The sequence below is a fragment of the Amblyomma mixtum genome, chromosome 4, assembly GCF_055824585.1.
Source record: "Amblyomma mixtum isolate Tamu chromosome 4, ASM5582458v1, whole genome shotgun sequence".
Lineage (NCBI taxonomy): Eukaryota > Metazoa > Arthropoda > Arachnida > Ixodida > Ixodidae > Amblyomma > Amblyomma mixtum.
Genome location: NC_143015.1, coordinates 31,992,126 through 32,008,014, shown reverse-complemented (window position 1 = coordinate 32,008,014; position 15,889 = coordinate 31,992,126). Strand labels below are relative to the sequence as shown.

Sequence of the window (15,889 nt, the reverse complement as noted above, 5' to 3'; positions counted from 1 at the left end):
TTAAGGGAGCCACATGCGATTGCGGCATATAAAGCTTCAGGCTGATATCAATTCGATCTGTCTGATGCAAATCATGGGCATTGAATTTTCATGTTATCAAATGCAAACAGGCGCACCTGCACCCGGCCAATGCACACAGGTGCAGGTGCACCTGTTTGCATTTGTTATTCTGACAATTCAATGCCCATGATTTGCATCATACAGATCGAATTGATATCAGCCTGAAGCTTAGATATGCCGCAATCGCATGTGGTTTCCTTAAATAATTCGAAATCATCGGCGAAGAAGTTAATTATAGATGAAATGTACGAAGACAGGTCAATAATATGAATGAGAAAAACTAGAGGGTCGACTATGGAACCATACGAAACACCAGAATCGACAGCGCGCAGCTGCGAGTTGAGGTTATTACCTTAGACGAACTGTGAGGAAGGCGAACTTTTTTTTTACGGAAGACTCCCAGTCTGGTTAGAAGTTTTGGGTCCACTTTAACTAACTAATATCTGTATAGTATCAATCTATGACACATTCTAAACGCTTGGGAGAAAGCTATGGAGGCATAATCGTTTAAAAAATTGAACCAGGTGTCAGTAATCAGAGAAGAATATGAGTTGAGATTATTTTTGTATGCTTTCTGAAATTCATGATGAAAGAGCGAGTAGGAAAAGCTTGTTAAAAAATTTGGCCACTTGAAAAAAGCGGCATGTGCATATGTTTTCGGGACAGATACTGTTCAGTGTGCTGCCATTCATAGTTGACGTCCTCTTCGTTGATAAAGGCCAAGGGCGTAGGCGACTTACGAAGGTATTGCTCTCTGCTTCACTTTGGCCATTATCAAAATAGATTGCGCCAGCGCAGAACGAGCAAGGCGTTGACTCCGAAAGCACTGCTCCGCTATGCCGTAGCCGAGAGCCAAAAATTCTGGGGGGCACTTTGTTGACCTAAACTACGGAGAGGCGAAGGCCTTTAGCGCGGTGTTGCTGCTTGCGTCAGTGATGTGTGGTTAAGATTTTAATTAAGTACACAATTGTTTGTGAGTCTTAAATGCTGGAGACACTGAAGGGCGTTTTTGAGACATCCGTCTGATTCGACGCCACTCTGCAAACACTCTCCAGCGTCCTAGACAAGAAGAACTGCGCATGCGTTGGCAGGAAGTAGGGTAGCCATTAGCACGCTCGGCGGCGGAACGGAGGATGGTGGTTCGAATACCATCGTGCAAAAAGATACGTCGGTGGGGTTTATTGGGGCGGGAATATACATCGAGGTGGAGATTGTACGTTTCATAGGGATCAATAATTAGACGTCCAATCAAAAATATGAATTAATAAAATTTCTTTGACAAATGCGTCCGCCCGACGCGTGGCGAGGACGCGAAGGCACCACGGTAGCGACTGAGCAGTTCCCGTACTTTGTCTCGCTGGGCGGGCGGCAAGGTTGGGTTAATATTGTACTTAACACCAGCAAGTCCGTCGGGCTCAGTGGTTGAAGCAGGTGTTAAACTATACACACACCTATTTTCACTAAGAGCGTCAATATACGCCACAGTCGGCCCCTTGTTAAGGTGTTGGTGTTCGTTGCTGAAGTTGGTGAGAAGAACGTTGACCTTGCTATCTTCAAGGAAGACAACCGCCCTGGCGACGGAAATTCCTCTGTCCAGTAGCAACAGCTGCTTGCTTTCGACGACACCCTCAAGTTCCCGTATGTGCTTTGAACCGACGGTTACCATCACACTGGAGCGTGGAGGCACGGTCACGTGTTCGTCCAGAATGTGCAGCGCCGCTGGGAGAACACTATCCACGGATATGGCCTTCTCGGTCGAGAACTTGACGGACTGCGATTGCAGATCAATAACTGCACCGTTTTCGGTCAGAAAGTCCATACCGAGTATGACGTCTCGGGAGCACTCGGCTAACACTACGAACGTCGCCAAGAATGTTTGGCCTTGCACGGTTACCCTCGACGTGCACGTTCCCGTAGGTGTAATTAAATGTCCTCCTGCAGTACGCATCTGTGGGTCATCCCAAGCGGTTGTAACCTTTCTTAGTGCCGCGGTGAATGGTCCACTAAGTACTGAATAATCGGCACCTGTATCCACCAGCGCGGTTACATCGGCGCCGTCAACCAAAATATCCAAGTCGGCGGTTGGTGGTGTCTTGCTTTGGTGATGTCGAGGCGTTCGGTATCGACAGCGGTGCGTCGAAGGAGTTCGGCATCGAGAAAGGGCGTCGTGGCCATGGAGGGGTGCGTCAGGACATCGGCTAGTTTTGAGGTACGTGGGCTCAAGAATCGTCGGCACGGCTACGGAATTCGGCGTTGGTTGAGAACTGTCGTGTGGCGATGGAGGATCTTGTATACTTTGTCGTTGAGCAGCCGCACCTCCAGAGGCTGCTGCATCTAGTTTCCCCTGCGGGGACTCTGACACCGGCCTCGCCCTGGGGAACTGCAGCGACGCGGCGATGGAGATCGAGAGAAACGGCGCTGTACGGAGTCCGCTTGCGAGATGTAGTCCGCGATCTCCTGCGGTCGTTCTCCATACATCGGACGATGACAACCGACGGGGAATCCTCGAAGGCCCAGCTCCCTGTATGGGCAGCGACGATAAACATGTCCAGCCTCACCGCAGTGGTAGCACAGCGGCTGATTGTCTGGCGCTCTCCAGACATCCGTTCTGCGGCGTCCTAGCCGCTGTGGAGAATTCGGCTGGGGAGGTGGAGCTCGTGCAGCGGCGGAGGCAGGTGTGTCGTAACGTCGGTTCGGCTGCGATGGAATAAAACGGCGTGTGACGGCGGCGCAGCTGAGATTTGGGGGCTGAGGCTGCACAGGGCCGGCAACAGGTAGTGCTGTACAAGTGCCTAGAGCTTGCTGCCCCTCCTCACGGGCAACGTCAGCAAGAGTGCTAGGCGGAGGTTTTTCCTTGTCCGGAAAGAGCTTTGCCAGTTCCTCCCTCACAATACATCGTATCATCTCACGTAAGGAGTCTGCCGACTTCACCGTGGCGTCCTCCACAGTGGCCGTGAGCATCGACGCTGTTGTACGATCGTACTGCCGGGCCCTCATGTCCAAAGACTTTTCGATGGTGCTCGCCTCCTTTACGAAGTCAGCTACCGTGACTGGAGGACTCAGAAAAAATCCGCATTGCATTTGCAAGAGAAGCTGCGCCGCAATACGTTATTCTCGGCTATACAAGGTACCATGTGCACGAGTACATTAAAAAAACCCGCCAATGCAACAAATGTCAGCGCTTCGGCCATGTGGCTAGCGTTTGCCGAGTTGCCTTGCGCTGCTCTCGTTGTGGTGGCAGCCATGACCGAAAGGAATATTCGAGCGATAACCCCGTTTGTGCTAACTGCGGTACGCAGGATGAGGCGAAGTTTATCCGCTGCACTGCCTACCAAAAGAAGATCATCTATAAGTACAAGAACTCCAACTACACAGATTAAAAGTCAGTGAAAATTGCTTTACCTGTAATTCAACAAAATCAAATCCGGGCAAGTCGCCGTACAAAAAATTCATCACCGAGGAAGAAATCTCCTCAATCACCGAGAAAAAGATAAAGGAAGTCACCTGCGCATTAAGGACGAGGTTGACTTCCCTCCTCTTCCACCGCGCCAAAACGTCGAGCCACCTCCAGTAGTGAGTACACATATGAACATTCCACGGCGACCGCAGTAGCAACCTGGGACCACTCGCGTGAAGGATCTATTCGGAAAAACTCCGACAGTACCAGCTCCCTACTGTGCTCACTTGTTGAGGGTATCCGCGCTTTTTTTGCGCCCTTCTCCTCGCCAGTGGTGCAGGCCATCCTTATAATCCATGTCTTCATTTCACCTCTACTTGCACAATGGCGATAACTCTCAATAGTCTAGCTACTCTTACTTGCGTGCAAAGCACCCGTAACATCGCCACCATCCTCCAATGGAATGCCTGCATCGTTCGTTCACGACTCTGATTTCTGAGTATTTGTCTCTCAACACCGTTTCCCGGTCATTGCTTTTTCAGAATCCGATCTGCGTACAACTATTCGTCTTCCAGGCTTTGTCGTTCAGAACCCCTTGAGCGGCACTAACGTCTGCAAAGTTGTCTTAGCTGTCCGGAAAGACGTCACCTACATCCCACAACCGACCACTGCCGACTCGCGGAATGAATATCTTGCAGCCACCGTGAAGATCATGAACCTGTCCTTCACAGTGATCGTCGGGTACATACCTCCGCGTGTCACCTTTGACGTTGACCGCCTTCAGCATATTGTACGCAGTACTCATGCGAATATATGTCGTCTCGACGCAGCGGAGGCTTTATGTTCTAAGAGCACTGCTGAATTGACAGCTATATCTGTGCCATTACCTCCCCAAAGCTTTATCTCTTCACCTAACACTGTCCTCTTTGACGAACCGTTCACTACGGATGATGTGAAGGTATAGGATGTGCAATCAAAGGACGAACCACGAAGAAAGACACAGAGACACACACAAGCGCACTAACAACTGTTTATTTCTTCCTTGGAACGCTTACTTATACACCTGGCCACGCATGCTCAAAAGCAATCTTTAACCACAACAGTCATGTCAAGGGCTGTTGACGCAGACGCGAACGCAAAAAGTTGATTTCGGCAACGTACAGAGCCACGGACGTGTCACTGATAGTCTACAGCATTTTCTTTTATGTGGAAAGCTTCCAAAGCCAGCCGCGCTTGTTCATTTTTGCTTTTTCCCAGTATCACTGTCTCGTCAAGTCGCGGTGCGCAATTGCGGCAAGAACTAAGATGGGACACAAGGTGTGCCCCTTTGTCTGTGTTGTTCCTAACTTTTTTCGCATGCTCCCTGAGTCGCTCGTTTATGCACCGCCCTGTCTGCCCGATGTAGGTCTTACCACATGAAAGAGGGAAGGAGTATACCACCCCGGTGGCGCAAGGGATGTAGGTAGACCCGTGCCTGATTAGGCATCCACTCCTTCTATCACCGCACGTGCGGGCGCACAGCTTCGCCAGTTTATTCGGCGCAGAAAACGCCAGAGGGACGCCATGCCTGCCTGCAACTCTCTTGAGGTGATGAGGCACCTTATGCAGATATGGCACCACCACAGGCCTGAACGCTTCGCGTTCACTCGTCCCTCTCATACTTGGCGTACCGGTCTTCATCTTTCGAATCAGGGCCTCGGCAACCGCCGTCAAGAGCGACATAGGGAAACCTGCTGCCGAAAGCCGGCGGACCTGATTCTCAAAACTTGCCTGCAATTGATGCACACACGACTTTTTGAGAGCCGATTCCATGCAAAGGGAAGCAATGCCTCTTTTCACAATTTTGGAATGCTCTGATTTGTACGGTAAAAGTTGCTTTTTTGCACGAGGTTGGTAAGACCAACATACATGCCGCACGCAGAACTCTAGTTTGAGGTCCAGGAACTGCAGAACACTCCTATGGGGTAACTCATGTGTAAAACCAAGACCTTGTCCGTGTTGCTTAAAAACGTCTAAAACTTCATCAATCGCATCCTGGCTGGAATAGTCACGCGCTAAAAACACTAAAAAATCGTCAACGTACCTAAACACTTTTAAAATCTTTCCCTTGCTGAAAACATCGTCTAAAGACTTGTCAATACTCGATAAAAAAATTTCACAGAGAACTGGAGCAACACAGGACCCGATACAAATGCCGTTGCGCTGCAAAAATGGCTGGTCATTAAAAACAATAAAAGTGACCTTAAGATAATATTCTAAAAGATTTAAAAAGTTCCCCACAGAAAGTCCCGTAGCGTTCTGGAAACTGAGCTCACCATTTTCCTCAATGCATGATTTCACAGCATACAAAAGCTCGCGCTGTGGCACTGAATAGAACAAATCTTCTACATCTACTGAAAAAGCATACCCGACATTTGTATTACTTTCCAAAAACCGCACTACATCTTCCGAACTCTTAGTCCTGAACGGATCGTTAACCTTTAGCAATTTTAGTCGCTTCTGCAAGAATAAGCTTACATTGTGCTGCCAACAACCAGACTCACTAACTATGGTTCTGAAAGGTATTTCCGGCTTGTGCGTCTTTGCTGTGAAGAAAACCGATAAGCACTGACCTCTACTTTTATCTATATCCCGAGCGAGCGCCGTTAGTTCAAGTTTTTTGCAGAATTCTATAAACTTAGTTTTTACTTTTACTGCACTTTTTCGGACTGGGACAAAGTTTTTTGACACTGCCTGCAGCGCTTTTTCATCGAAAATGCCCTTTTCAACAACTACAAAGCCACCTGTCTTATCGCCCTGCAAAAGACGCAAATTGTTTGCTTTCAAGAAGGACAACGCCTGCCGCACGTCATTGTCCACAAGGCGAGACGGCCTTTTCGGTGCAGACTTTTCCAAGCACTCCACTCCTTCAAGCAGGCAACGTTCGCGGTCTTCTTGCTTCGCCTTAGCGGCCACACGCCTGTTGAGAGCGACCCATTCATGGGCAGAGAGGGAAGTAGGCGCACTGAATTTCGGGCCTTTTTCTAGCAGAAGGGCTACATTATCAGGTAGACTGATATTACCAAGGACCGGTAATAGATGAAGATGAAGACCGGTACGCCAAGTATGAGAGGGACGAGTGAACGCGAAGCGTTCAGGCCTGTGGTGGTGCCATATCTGCATAAGGTGTCTCATCACCTCAAGAGAGTTGCAGGCAGGCATGGCGTCCCTCTGGCGTTTTCTGCGCCGAATAAACTGGCGAAGCTGTGCGCCCGCACGTGCGGTGATAGAAGGAGTGGATGCCTAATCAGGCACGGGTCTACCTACATCCCTTGCGCCACCGGGGTCGTATACTCCTTCCCTCTTTCATGTGGTAAGACCTACATCGGGCAGACAGGGCGGTGCATAAACGAGCGACTCAGGGAGCATGCGAATAAAGTTAGGAACAACACAGACAAAGGGGCACACCTTGTGTCCCATCTTAGTTCTTGCCGCAATTTCGCACCGCGACTTGACAAGACAGTGATACTGGGAAAAAGCAAAAATGAACAAGCGCGGCTGGCTTTGGAAGCTTTCCACATAAAGGAAAATGCTATAGACTGTATCAGTGACACGTCCGTGGCTCTGTACGTTGCCGAAATCAACTTTTTGCGTTCGAGTCTGTGTCAACAGCCCTTGACATGACTATTGTGGTTAAAGACTGCTTTTGAGCATGCGTGGCCAGGTGTATAAGTAAGCGTTCCAAGGAAGAAATAAACAGTTGTTAGTGCGCTTGTGTGTGTCTCTGTGTCTTTCTTCGTGGTTCGTCCTTTGATTGCGCATCCTATACCTTCACAACATCATGTACCAACTAGGACCAACCCAAGTTTTATTGAAATGCACTACGGATGAACTTCATGCGGCTCTGCCAGCTACCAATAAAAGATCCTGTCCAGGACCAGACGGTACAAGCTACGCTACCCTTTCTCACCTGACAACTAGGACAAAGGTTTAGCTGCTCGCAGTTTATAATACCTCCTGCGAGTCCGGTTGCCTTGAAACGTGCTGGAAGCGTGCGCGCGTCATACCTATCCTAGAGTTCGGAAAACAATGAAGTGTCTTAAACGCCTGCCGTCCGAGTGCGCTTCTCACTTGCGTCGGAAAACTGATAAACAAAATGGTTCACTTCCGCCTAACCTGGCACCTGACAAATAGGGGAATTTATCCGCCTACAATGTCTGGTTTTCAAAAAGAACGCAGCAGCTTTGACACCGTTATTGCCGTTGCCAATTGGGTGAAACGCAGCAGTGCAGAGCGGTCTTTGACCATTGCTGTGTTTCTTGACGTGAAGGGAGCCTTTGATAAAGTTACACTTGAGGCAGTTCACTCAGCCGTACAATGAGTTGGCATTGGTGGACGAATGTATGACTAGCTGAAGGACTATCTTCGCGAAATATCGATAATTGAATGTCAACAAGTGAAGGTTACACAGCAATGCATCAAATATCTCGCGGAGTACTTCAGCGGGGTATACTAAGACTCACCCTTTTCAGTAGATCACTTCTTGTCTTGGAAAAATGATTGCCACCAACAGTTGAAATCTCCCTTGAAGCAGATGAAATTTGTGTATGGTGTTCCGGACGCAATAGGCGTATTGTGCATGCCCGACTACCGAGGGCGATAGGCTGCGTTGAATGATTCTTAAGTAAGCGCGGTCTCGCCATGTCGCGCAATAAAATTTCAGCAATTGTATTCTCGAGGCCCGCTGTTTCGCGCTACATGTTCAATGTTGCTGGTACCCCAATACCGTGCGTCACAAGCCATACATTTCTGGGGGTGATGTTGGCAAGTCACTTTCATGGTCCTCTCATGTGCAGCAGTTGAAAATGAAGCTGTGCTATTACGCCTCTATTTTTTGTATGCTCTCCACTATCAGAAAAGGCTGTTCGACGACTTCATTACTGCGGCGGTATGGAGCGCTCTGTGAAAGTCTTTTGAGCTGCAGCGTCCCAGCCCTTCAGGGTGTATCGCAAACCAATATTAAAATCCTTGAAGCTATGCAAGCTAAAGCCTTGTCAATCTGCCTCGGCCTTCGTAAAAACATCTCCGCAGTGGGTACTCTAGCAGAGAGAAGACGTCTATCTGCTTCAGTTCTATTAACCCAGGAGCTCCTTCGTGACCAGGTGTGGTTTGTGGCTCGTGTACCTAACCATCCACTCACATAGTACTGCATGAAGGAAGTTTCTGCCATTCTTCCATGAGAGTACTAGCGGCGTGTCAATACCTCCTCCGCACCTTTGAGGTACGCAGCATGGCAAATCAAAGACCACAGTCAATGGCATTAAAAGAAAAACACTCCTGATTCTGTATTTAAATACTTTGCTCCTGAGCACATTTATGGTTGCTAAAGTGCGTACTGCCGCATCTAAACTGATGGCTCTGTCACATCCATCTCATCGGCGATTGGCGTCTGGATTCCGTCAACGTGCACCAGAATTTCGGCGACGCTCAGTCACCGCACCCCGACTACTGCTACAGAGCTGACTGCTTTGCGAGCAGCATTTAATTATATTTTACAACAACCGGCAACAGGGTAGGTTATCTTCACTGACTCTCGCTCTGCACTACATTAAATAAAGTCATGAGGAAGCCTCCAGGAGCAGATCGTCGATGATTGGAACAGATTACACTCCAAGGCCTGTGATTTACATCACCGTGTGGTGCTTCAGTGGTTACCCGCTCACTGCGGCCTCGCAGGCAACGATCGTGCTAACGGTGCAGCGAGGTCGGCGCATGGCGACACTTCCTTGATGCTACCCATACCCTTCTCTCGTAGTGATGGCGCGAGACTTCTGGCTGCTAAATCCTGGCAGATGCAACGCTTTTTGTGATGTGATTCGCAACGTCAATATAGACCCATTCTTCGCATCGACCTCACTTGTGAATTTCGCATGCCACGCAATTTAGATAATGTGATAGTAATTGTCTGCACGGAATTCGTGCACTAAATTCACTAAATAGTATCTTTATAAAATTGGTGTATCAAGTAGTCCTCTGTGCTCGACATGTGGTGTGCGCGAGTATCTTCGGCACTTGATCTGCCGCTGCAAAATCTTTAATCTCCATGGCCAGCCACTGTTAAGTACTTTACGACCCCGTCAGGACGGGCCCGTGCAACTGGACCATGTCCTTGGACCCTGGAGTGATGTGACTTCGGATACGCCAGGGACAAGAGCATTCTTAGTTTTTCGTACGTACAATGTTTAGTGGACATCCTTTGATAATCATGTGTGTTTGTGAGTTCACCCTCATCTGGAGTAGCATGCTCTCTCTTCCTCCTGGCAGTGCTCATACCCATCCTGGCGCAGTGGTGCAGCGGTTGAGCGATGTGCCACTGCTTTGCGATGTGCCACGGGTTGCTCTTTCCGAGCGGCTAATTATTAATCCCATGGTGGGTAGTTTCCTCACTATCCGTTGGGCAGGTTTTGGTTGTGAACAAACTAACCACTCTCGCAGGTGGAAGTTTAATTAATGGTTGATGGCGGGAGGGTGCTCGGGATGAGAAAATTGGGTAGCGCAAGAGCCATCGATGGCTGCACCTGCCATTGCAGGACAGTGGCGCATCTCTTAATCACTTTACCATTGCGCAAGGAGTGGTTTGAAGACTCCTAGGGATACACGAATGTAAACTTCACAACGGCCAATTCCGCATATATGGGCATTAACTCATTAACGCCGTTGCGTTGTATAATTAAAGGGGAGCTTAACTGTCCTCTCCAACTATTTTGCCTGCGTATGGATTAACAGAAGGATTTGGTGGTCCACGGTTTCTTTCTTCGAGAGCTTTCTTTCTTGTAAAGGGAAAATTTCATTATAACATTCTAGAAAGCCCTCGATAAAGGCTGCATGAGTTCAATTTGCAACCTGAGTTGCACATATCTTCTTCATGCTTCAATTGTCATTTTTTAAAATTTGGATACTGTAAGAGGGAGGAAACGGAACAGGGGTAAACAGTCGCTACTCTTACGACAGAGTACACAAGACAAAGGTTCAGAATACATCTGAGTTATGAAAAATTCATATAAAAATGTGGCTGTGTGAGTGGTGAGTCCAGTAGGCAAATTTATATGGTTACAACATGCTTGAAAATAACAATACTGTTTAATTTGTGCTGCAACCGTCGCAGCGTAATTCGATGTTTCCATCACCCATGACAACAAACGGAATTTTGGTGGAAACAAGGTACAGAAGCAAACGTTCTAAAAATTGAAAAATAATCGAATTTGTTGCCTGCTGGGAGGCTATACGGCGTGTTTCACTGAGAACTTTACACGATATTTAAAAATAGCCATTTTGATTTCCAAGATTGCTTTCTTTCGGAATGGTATTGTGAGCGGTGTAGTACATCACAATAAAGTTATGATGTGTAAGATGTTGGTTAACTAATCCTAAATAGTTAACTGTTTAACTCTTATTGTTAGCTTCCTTAATTATTGAGGGGCACGTAGCCCACCACAATAAATATTCATATAAGTTGTTTTTTAGAATTTCGAAAGCGTGGTTACCCGCGGAGCTGTCCCGCAACAAATTTTCTCCACATCGCACCAAAATAGATGCACTTTCGACAAGCCTGCAGGCAAAACAACCTCTTCAGTCCACGCAACTCGTAGAAATAGCGAAAATTTGTTGGGCCACAGAGCCGAGGGCAATTGCGCTTTGAAAGTTTTAAAATCCGCTCTGAATATTAATAATCGCGCTTTGGAACTTTCAGAACTGCTATGCATATTAACTGCGGTGGGCTACAGGCTTTCAATAGTTTAAGAGCCTAACCCTAATAGTTTAAAAGTTAGCTATTCAATATCATTTAGCCAAGCTTCTAGTTAGCATATCTTAGCTTTGTTCTCATGTACGGCACCGCTAACAATACTGTATTGGGCAAGAATATTTTTTTAGAAGTTTTACATGAAGACATGCCAGCAACCGGGATAGCTGTGAGAAGCGCCGAGCTGGCCGAGCGAGCGATGTTCGTCGCCTTCGCCCGTCTTCGACTCGTAGCATAGTGCATCTCTTCATCGTCATCATCAACCCGCTACACGACCCCGGGTGTCAGGCGCACTGTCCCGGTGTTAAGGTGGCGAAGTGTCAGCGACGTGGTAGGGTTTCAGACGGCGGACGTGCGCAATGTCGGTGATGGGCGAGCGGACGATGGTGCGGACGCATGGGCAGTGATTTCATAGTTGACGCCAGTCAATCTGCGCACCAAACGATAATGGCCACTGTAGTGGGAAAGAAGTTTCTCTGAGGGACCAACCTGACGCCAACGCGACCACAAAAGGCCAAGGTCTCCAGTTTATAACTTGACTTCATTGCTTCGGGGGTCGTAGGCGGGCTTCTGGGACACTTGAGAGGCTTAGAGCCGATGGGGGGCTATTTGGCGCGCCTGGGTAGCTTGAACGATACCGCCACGGCCGTAAACGCTGGTGGGGATTGGAGGACGTGACATGAATGTGTCCAAGGGCAAGGTAGCGTGCCTACCAAGCAAAAAATAGGAAGGGAAACAGCACGTGGTCTCATGCCGTGAAGAACTGTGTGCGAAGGTCAGGTCACATAAGGCAAGACATTCGCGGTGATCGGGAGAGACATACATAGATAACATGTCGGTAGAAGTTCGGTTGAGCCGCTAGGTGAGCCCATTCGTTTGTGGATGATATGCTGTGGCGAGCTTGTGGTCCGTTGAATATGAACGGAGGATGTCGTCAATGACTCTGGACAGAAAAGTACGGCCACGGTCGGTGAGCAGCTCGCGATGACCTTCATGCTTCAGGCGAGCGGCATGCGAGAGGAAATCCGCGACACATGAAGAGCAGCTCGCTTGCATGGCATGTGTGATAGATGCTGAATCGCATCTTAAGTTGCGACAGCGATCCAGTTCTTGCCGGATAGGGATGTAGGAAAATGGCCGCGAAGGTCTAGGTGAACATGGTGAAAAGGTTCCACCGGGACATCGGTGGGTTTCATACGACCGGAGACAATGTGGAGGGCTTCTTCCTACGTTGACAAAGGTTACAAGCGCCGATGTAACCGTTTACGGTACGATTTAAACCGGGCCAAAAGAATCGGTGCCGGACTCGAGCATAAGCGCCGGAGACGCCAAGGTGCCCGGCCGTCGATAGATGGTGGAGTTCTTCAAGAACAGAGGATCGTAGCTGTTGAGGAATGCCAAGCAATAGCTGAAGGCAATTAGGGCGTAGGCAACAGCGATAGAGAATGTCATTCTGAAGAACACATTTTCAGGGACGGATTTGGGCTTTCTGATCTGAGGCCGCCTATGACGGGTCGCACGGAGGGATCTTGGCAGTGTTCGTCGGCGATGTTGAGGAGATCAGAGTAGCGAACAGACAACGAAAAGTATCAGTTTCCCGAAGATCCGGTGGCTCCACATAGTAGTAAGACAAGCAGTCAGCGTCTTGGTGGCGGCTCCCTCACTTCACGACATAGCCTAGAAAGCGCAGCGCCCAGTGCCCAAGGCAGCTGATAGGGTCTTTCAGGGAAGAGAGCCAACAGAGGGCGTCGTGACATGTGACGATTGATTGTACTGTGATTGTACTCTGATTGTACTGTTAGCAGATAGCCAGGAAGATTTACAAACTTTGGTTAATTGCTGTGGAGACGAAGGAGACGCTCTAGGATTCAGTTTTAGCGCAACTAAATCAGGTGTGATGATTTTTAACGATACAATTGATCAGGGGCTTACAATACAAGGACACGAAATACCCAAAGTGGCCGAATACAGATACCTCGGGATATGGCTAAACGAAGGGCAGATATACAAGGAAAAGCACGAACAGGCTCTTAGGGCAAAAGGACGAAGAGACGCCGGGATAATGAAACATAGGGCATTATGGGGGTACAACAAATATGAAGTACTAAGAGGTATTTGGAAAGGAATAATGGTGCCGGGACTTACTTTCGGCAATGCGGTTCTGTGCTTAAGGGCAGAAGTTCAGTCGAGATGAGAAGTAAATCAGAGAGCTGTTGGAAGATTAGCACTAGGTGCCCACGGCAAAACCACAAAAGAGGCAGTACAAGGGGATATGGGCTGGGCATCGTTCGAAGCACGGGAAGCTAAGAGTAAAATACTATATGAAGAACGCCTGAGGAAATTGGACGATAACAGATGGGCAGCTAAGGTATTTAAATATTTATACAGAAAGAACGTTGACTCACAGTGGCGGAAAAGAACTAGAAAACTAACCAGTAAGTATGCCGGTCATGAGGACGGAGAAAGAAAGAGCATTAAACGACAGGTTAAAAACGCGGAAGTTAAAAATTGGATGAATTCAATGGAAAAGAAACATAGTGTAGAACTATATTGATTCTGGAAAAGGCAGATCAGGAAAGAATTTTTCCATGATAACTCAAGAGGCAGTGCCCTACTTTTTGAAGCTAGATCAGGGTGTCTTAGAACGCGCAGCTACAAAAAGAAATTTAACGAAGAAGATGACACATGTGCAGTGTGTGGTAGATCTGTGGAAACAATTGAACACCTCATAATCAAATGTGATGGTATCCATCCGGATGTCAATGCAGGCACAGTCACTCTTTCTGAGGCCCTAGGGTTTAAAGATAACAATGGTCATGTGAATAAATCTGCAGTGGAAGTCAGCAAAAAGCGATTGGAGGATTGGTGGCTGAAAAGCAGAGATGTGGCATAAGGTTAGAATTGTAGGAAACCGTAGGCAAAGGTGATGGAGAATCTTAATGAGAATTGCCAACACAGTAAACAAAAAAATAATAAAGAAAGAAAAGCTTAGCATGGTGGCAATTGCCACCACCCCGTTTCAAAGGGGGCGCTCCTATCCATCCATCCATCCATCCATCCATTGAGGAGCAATGGCCGAAGAGATAGGGCCGAAATTTCGCGACTGCCCAGACAACAGCGAGACACTCGCGCTAGGTAATTGAGTCATTTTTCTCGGTATTGGAAAGAAGGCGGCTGGCATAAAAAATGGCGCATTCGTGACCATAGGCATGTTGAGCGAGCACGGCGCGGATCTCGTATCTCCAGGCGTCTGTGCGACCTTCAGTGGGAGCAGATGGATCGAAATGGGATAAAATGAGTGGCGTGAAAGTAGGCGGATCAGCGAAAAAAAAATGCCTTTTCTTAAGCAGGGCCCTATATAAAGGGGATTCCGGTTTTAAGAAGACTGGTGAGAGGACGAGCAATTCCGGCGAAATCTTTGACAAAACGTCAGAAGTATGGGCGCAGGCCGTCAGGCCTGCGCACACCCTTGGACGACCGTGGTAGGGGAAAATCTTTGACCGTTTGAACTTTTGCGTGATCTGGACATACTCCTGAGGCGTCAAACAGTTGTCCGAGAATGCTCAGTTGTCGGCGATCGCTTCTGGATTTCAAGGAGATCAGCTGGAGCCCAGGTTTACGGAACACCGCCAGAACACTAGTGTGGCGGTTGAGGCACGAGATAAAAGTATAGGCGATAACACCACAATGTTATGATTTTAAACTGACGGTAACGAAGGTAGCCTTTTCGCGGTCCATGCCATCGACAGCGATTTGTAACCACCCAGCACATCCAACAAATACGTTTCGGGGAAGATTATATTTACAAGTATTTATAGGAATGCACATACCAGCAGCCGGCATAGTTGTGAGCGGCACCGAGCGGGCCGAGCGAGAGATCGTCGTCTTCGTCCATCGTCAACTCGTGGCGTAGCGAGTCTTCATCGCCGTTGTCAGCCCGCTACGATACTATGCTGAATAAAACGCTCTTCTAGCCCAACAAGCCTTTTTTTTAAATTGCCTAAAGTCTTTGTTGAGAATACCCTGAAATAAAAAATATTGCAATTGATAAAGCTACAGAGAGATTCAGCATCAGAGGTTCCAGTGAAAATTTCATCAAATAATGTATGTTGATAACAATCTTCCACATAAGTTGCAGACTACGGCCAACCCCTTGATGTCTAGTTATTCCATGACATTTATGAACATTAATATGAACATAATCTTCAGTGAGCAGTCATATCTCTGTTAACAAAATCACTGTAAGGGATCGGTAGTGTACGCGGGGTCATTGGAACGCGGCTGGGGGCGCTCGAAGCGGAGCGTCTCCTTTCTCGGAACGCGGCCGCTCGCGAATGGGCCGGGAAGTACGGGTGTCCCCCGCCCCGCGGTACCGATTCGCGCACGTGCTGTCATGAATGTGTATTTGTGTTTGTTTTTATTTTTATTTTGTGGTGGAGAGGGTGATTTACTCTAAGGTAGTTGGGAGGCTGGCCATGCTCTCGATTAGCCAATCATATGAAGAGTGTAGAATGATTGGAAGCTACCAAATGTGGGCCGGGCTTTAGGGCTTTAAAACCGGGCCCCGGAGCCGGAAGCGGGGTTCTCGGCTAAGGTGAGATGCTATGCATCTTCGGCTACGCCGAGTAGGGGCCTCCTCTAGTATTAGCCAG

General features: G+C 48.1%; 1 protein-coding gene across 1 annotated transcript in view; it reads left to right on the top strand.

The window, feature by feature from the left end:
• The window catches only part of LOC149346075 (uncharacterized), a 58,015-nt gene that overhangs the window by 2,049 nt on the left and 40,077 nt on the right, over positions 1-15,889 (top strand). Inside the window, exon 2 of the mRNA XM_089541246.1 lies at positions 4,000-4,247. Within this exon, the coding sequence (XP_089397372.1) occupies positions 4,000-4,247 (248 nt within the window). The remainder of the gene's footprint in view (positions 1-3,999; positions 4,248-15,889) is intronic.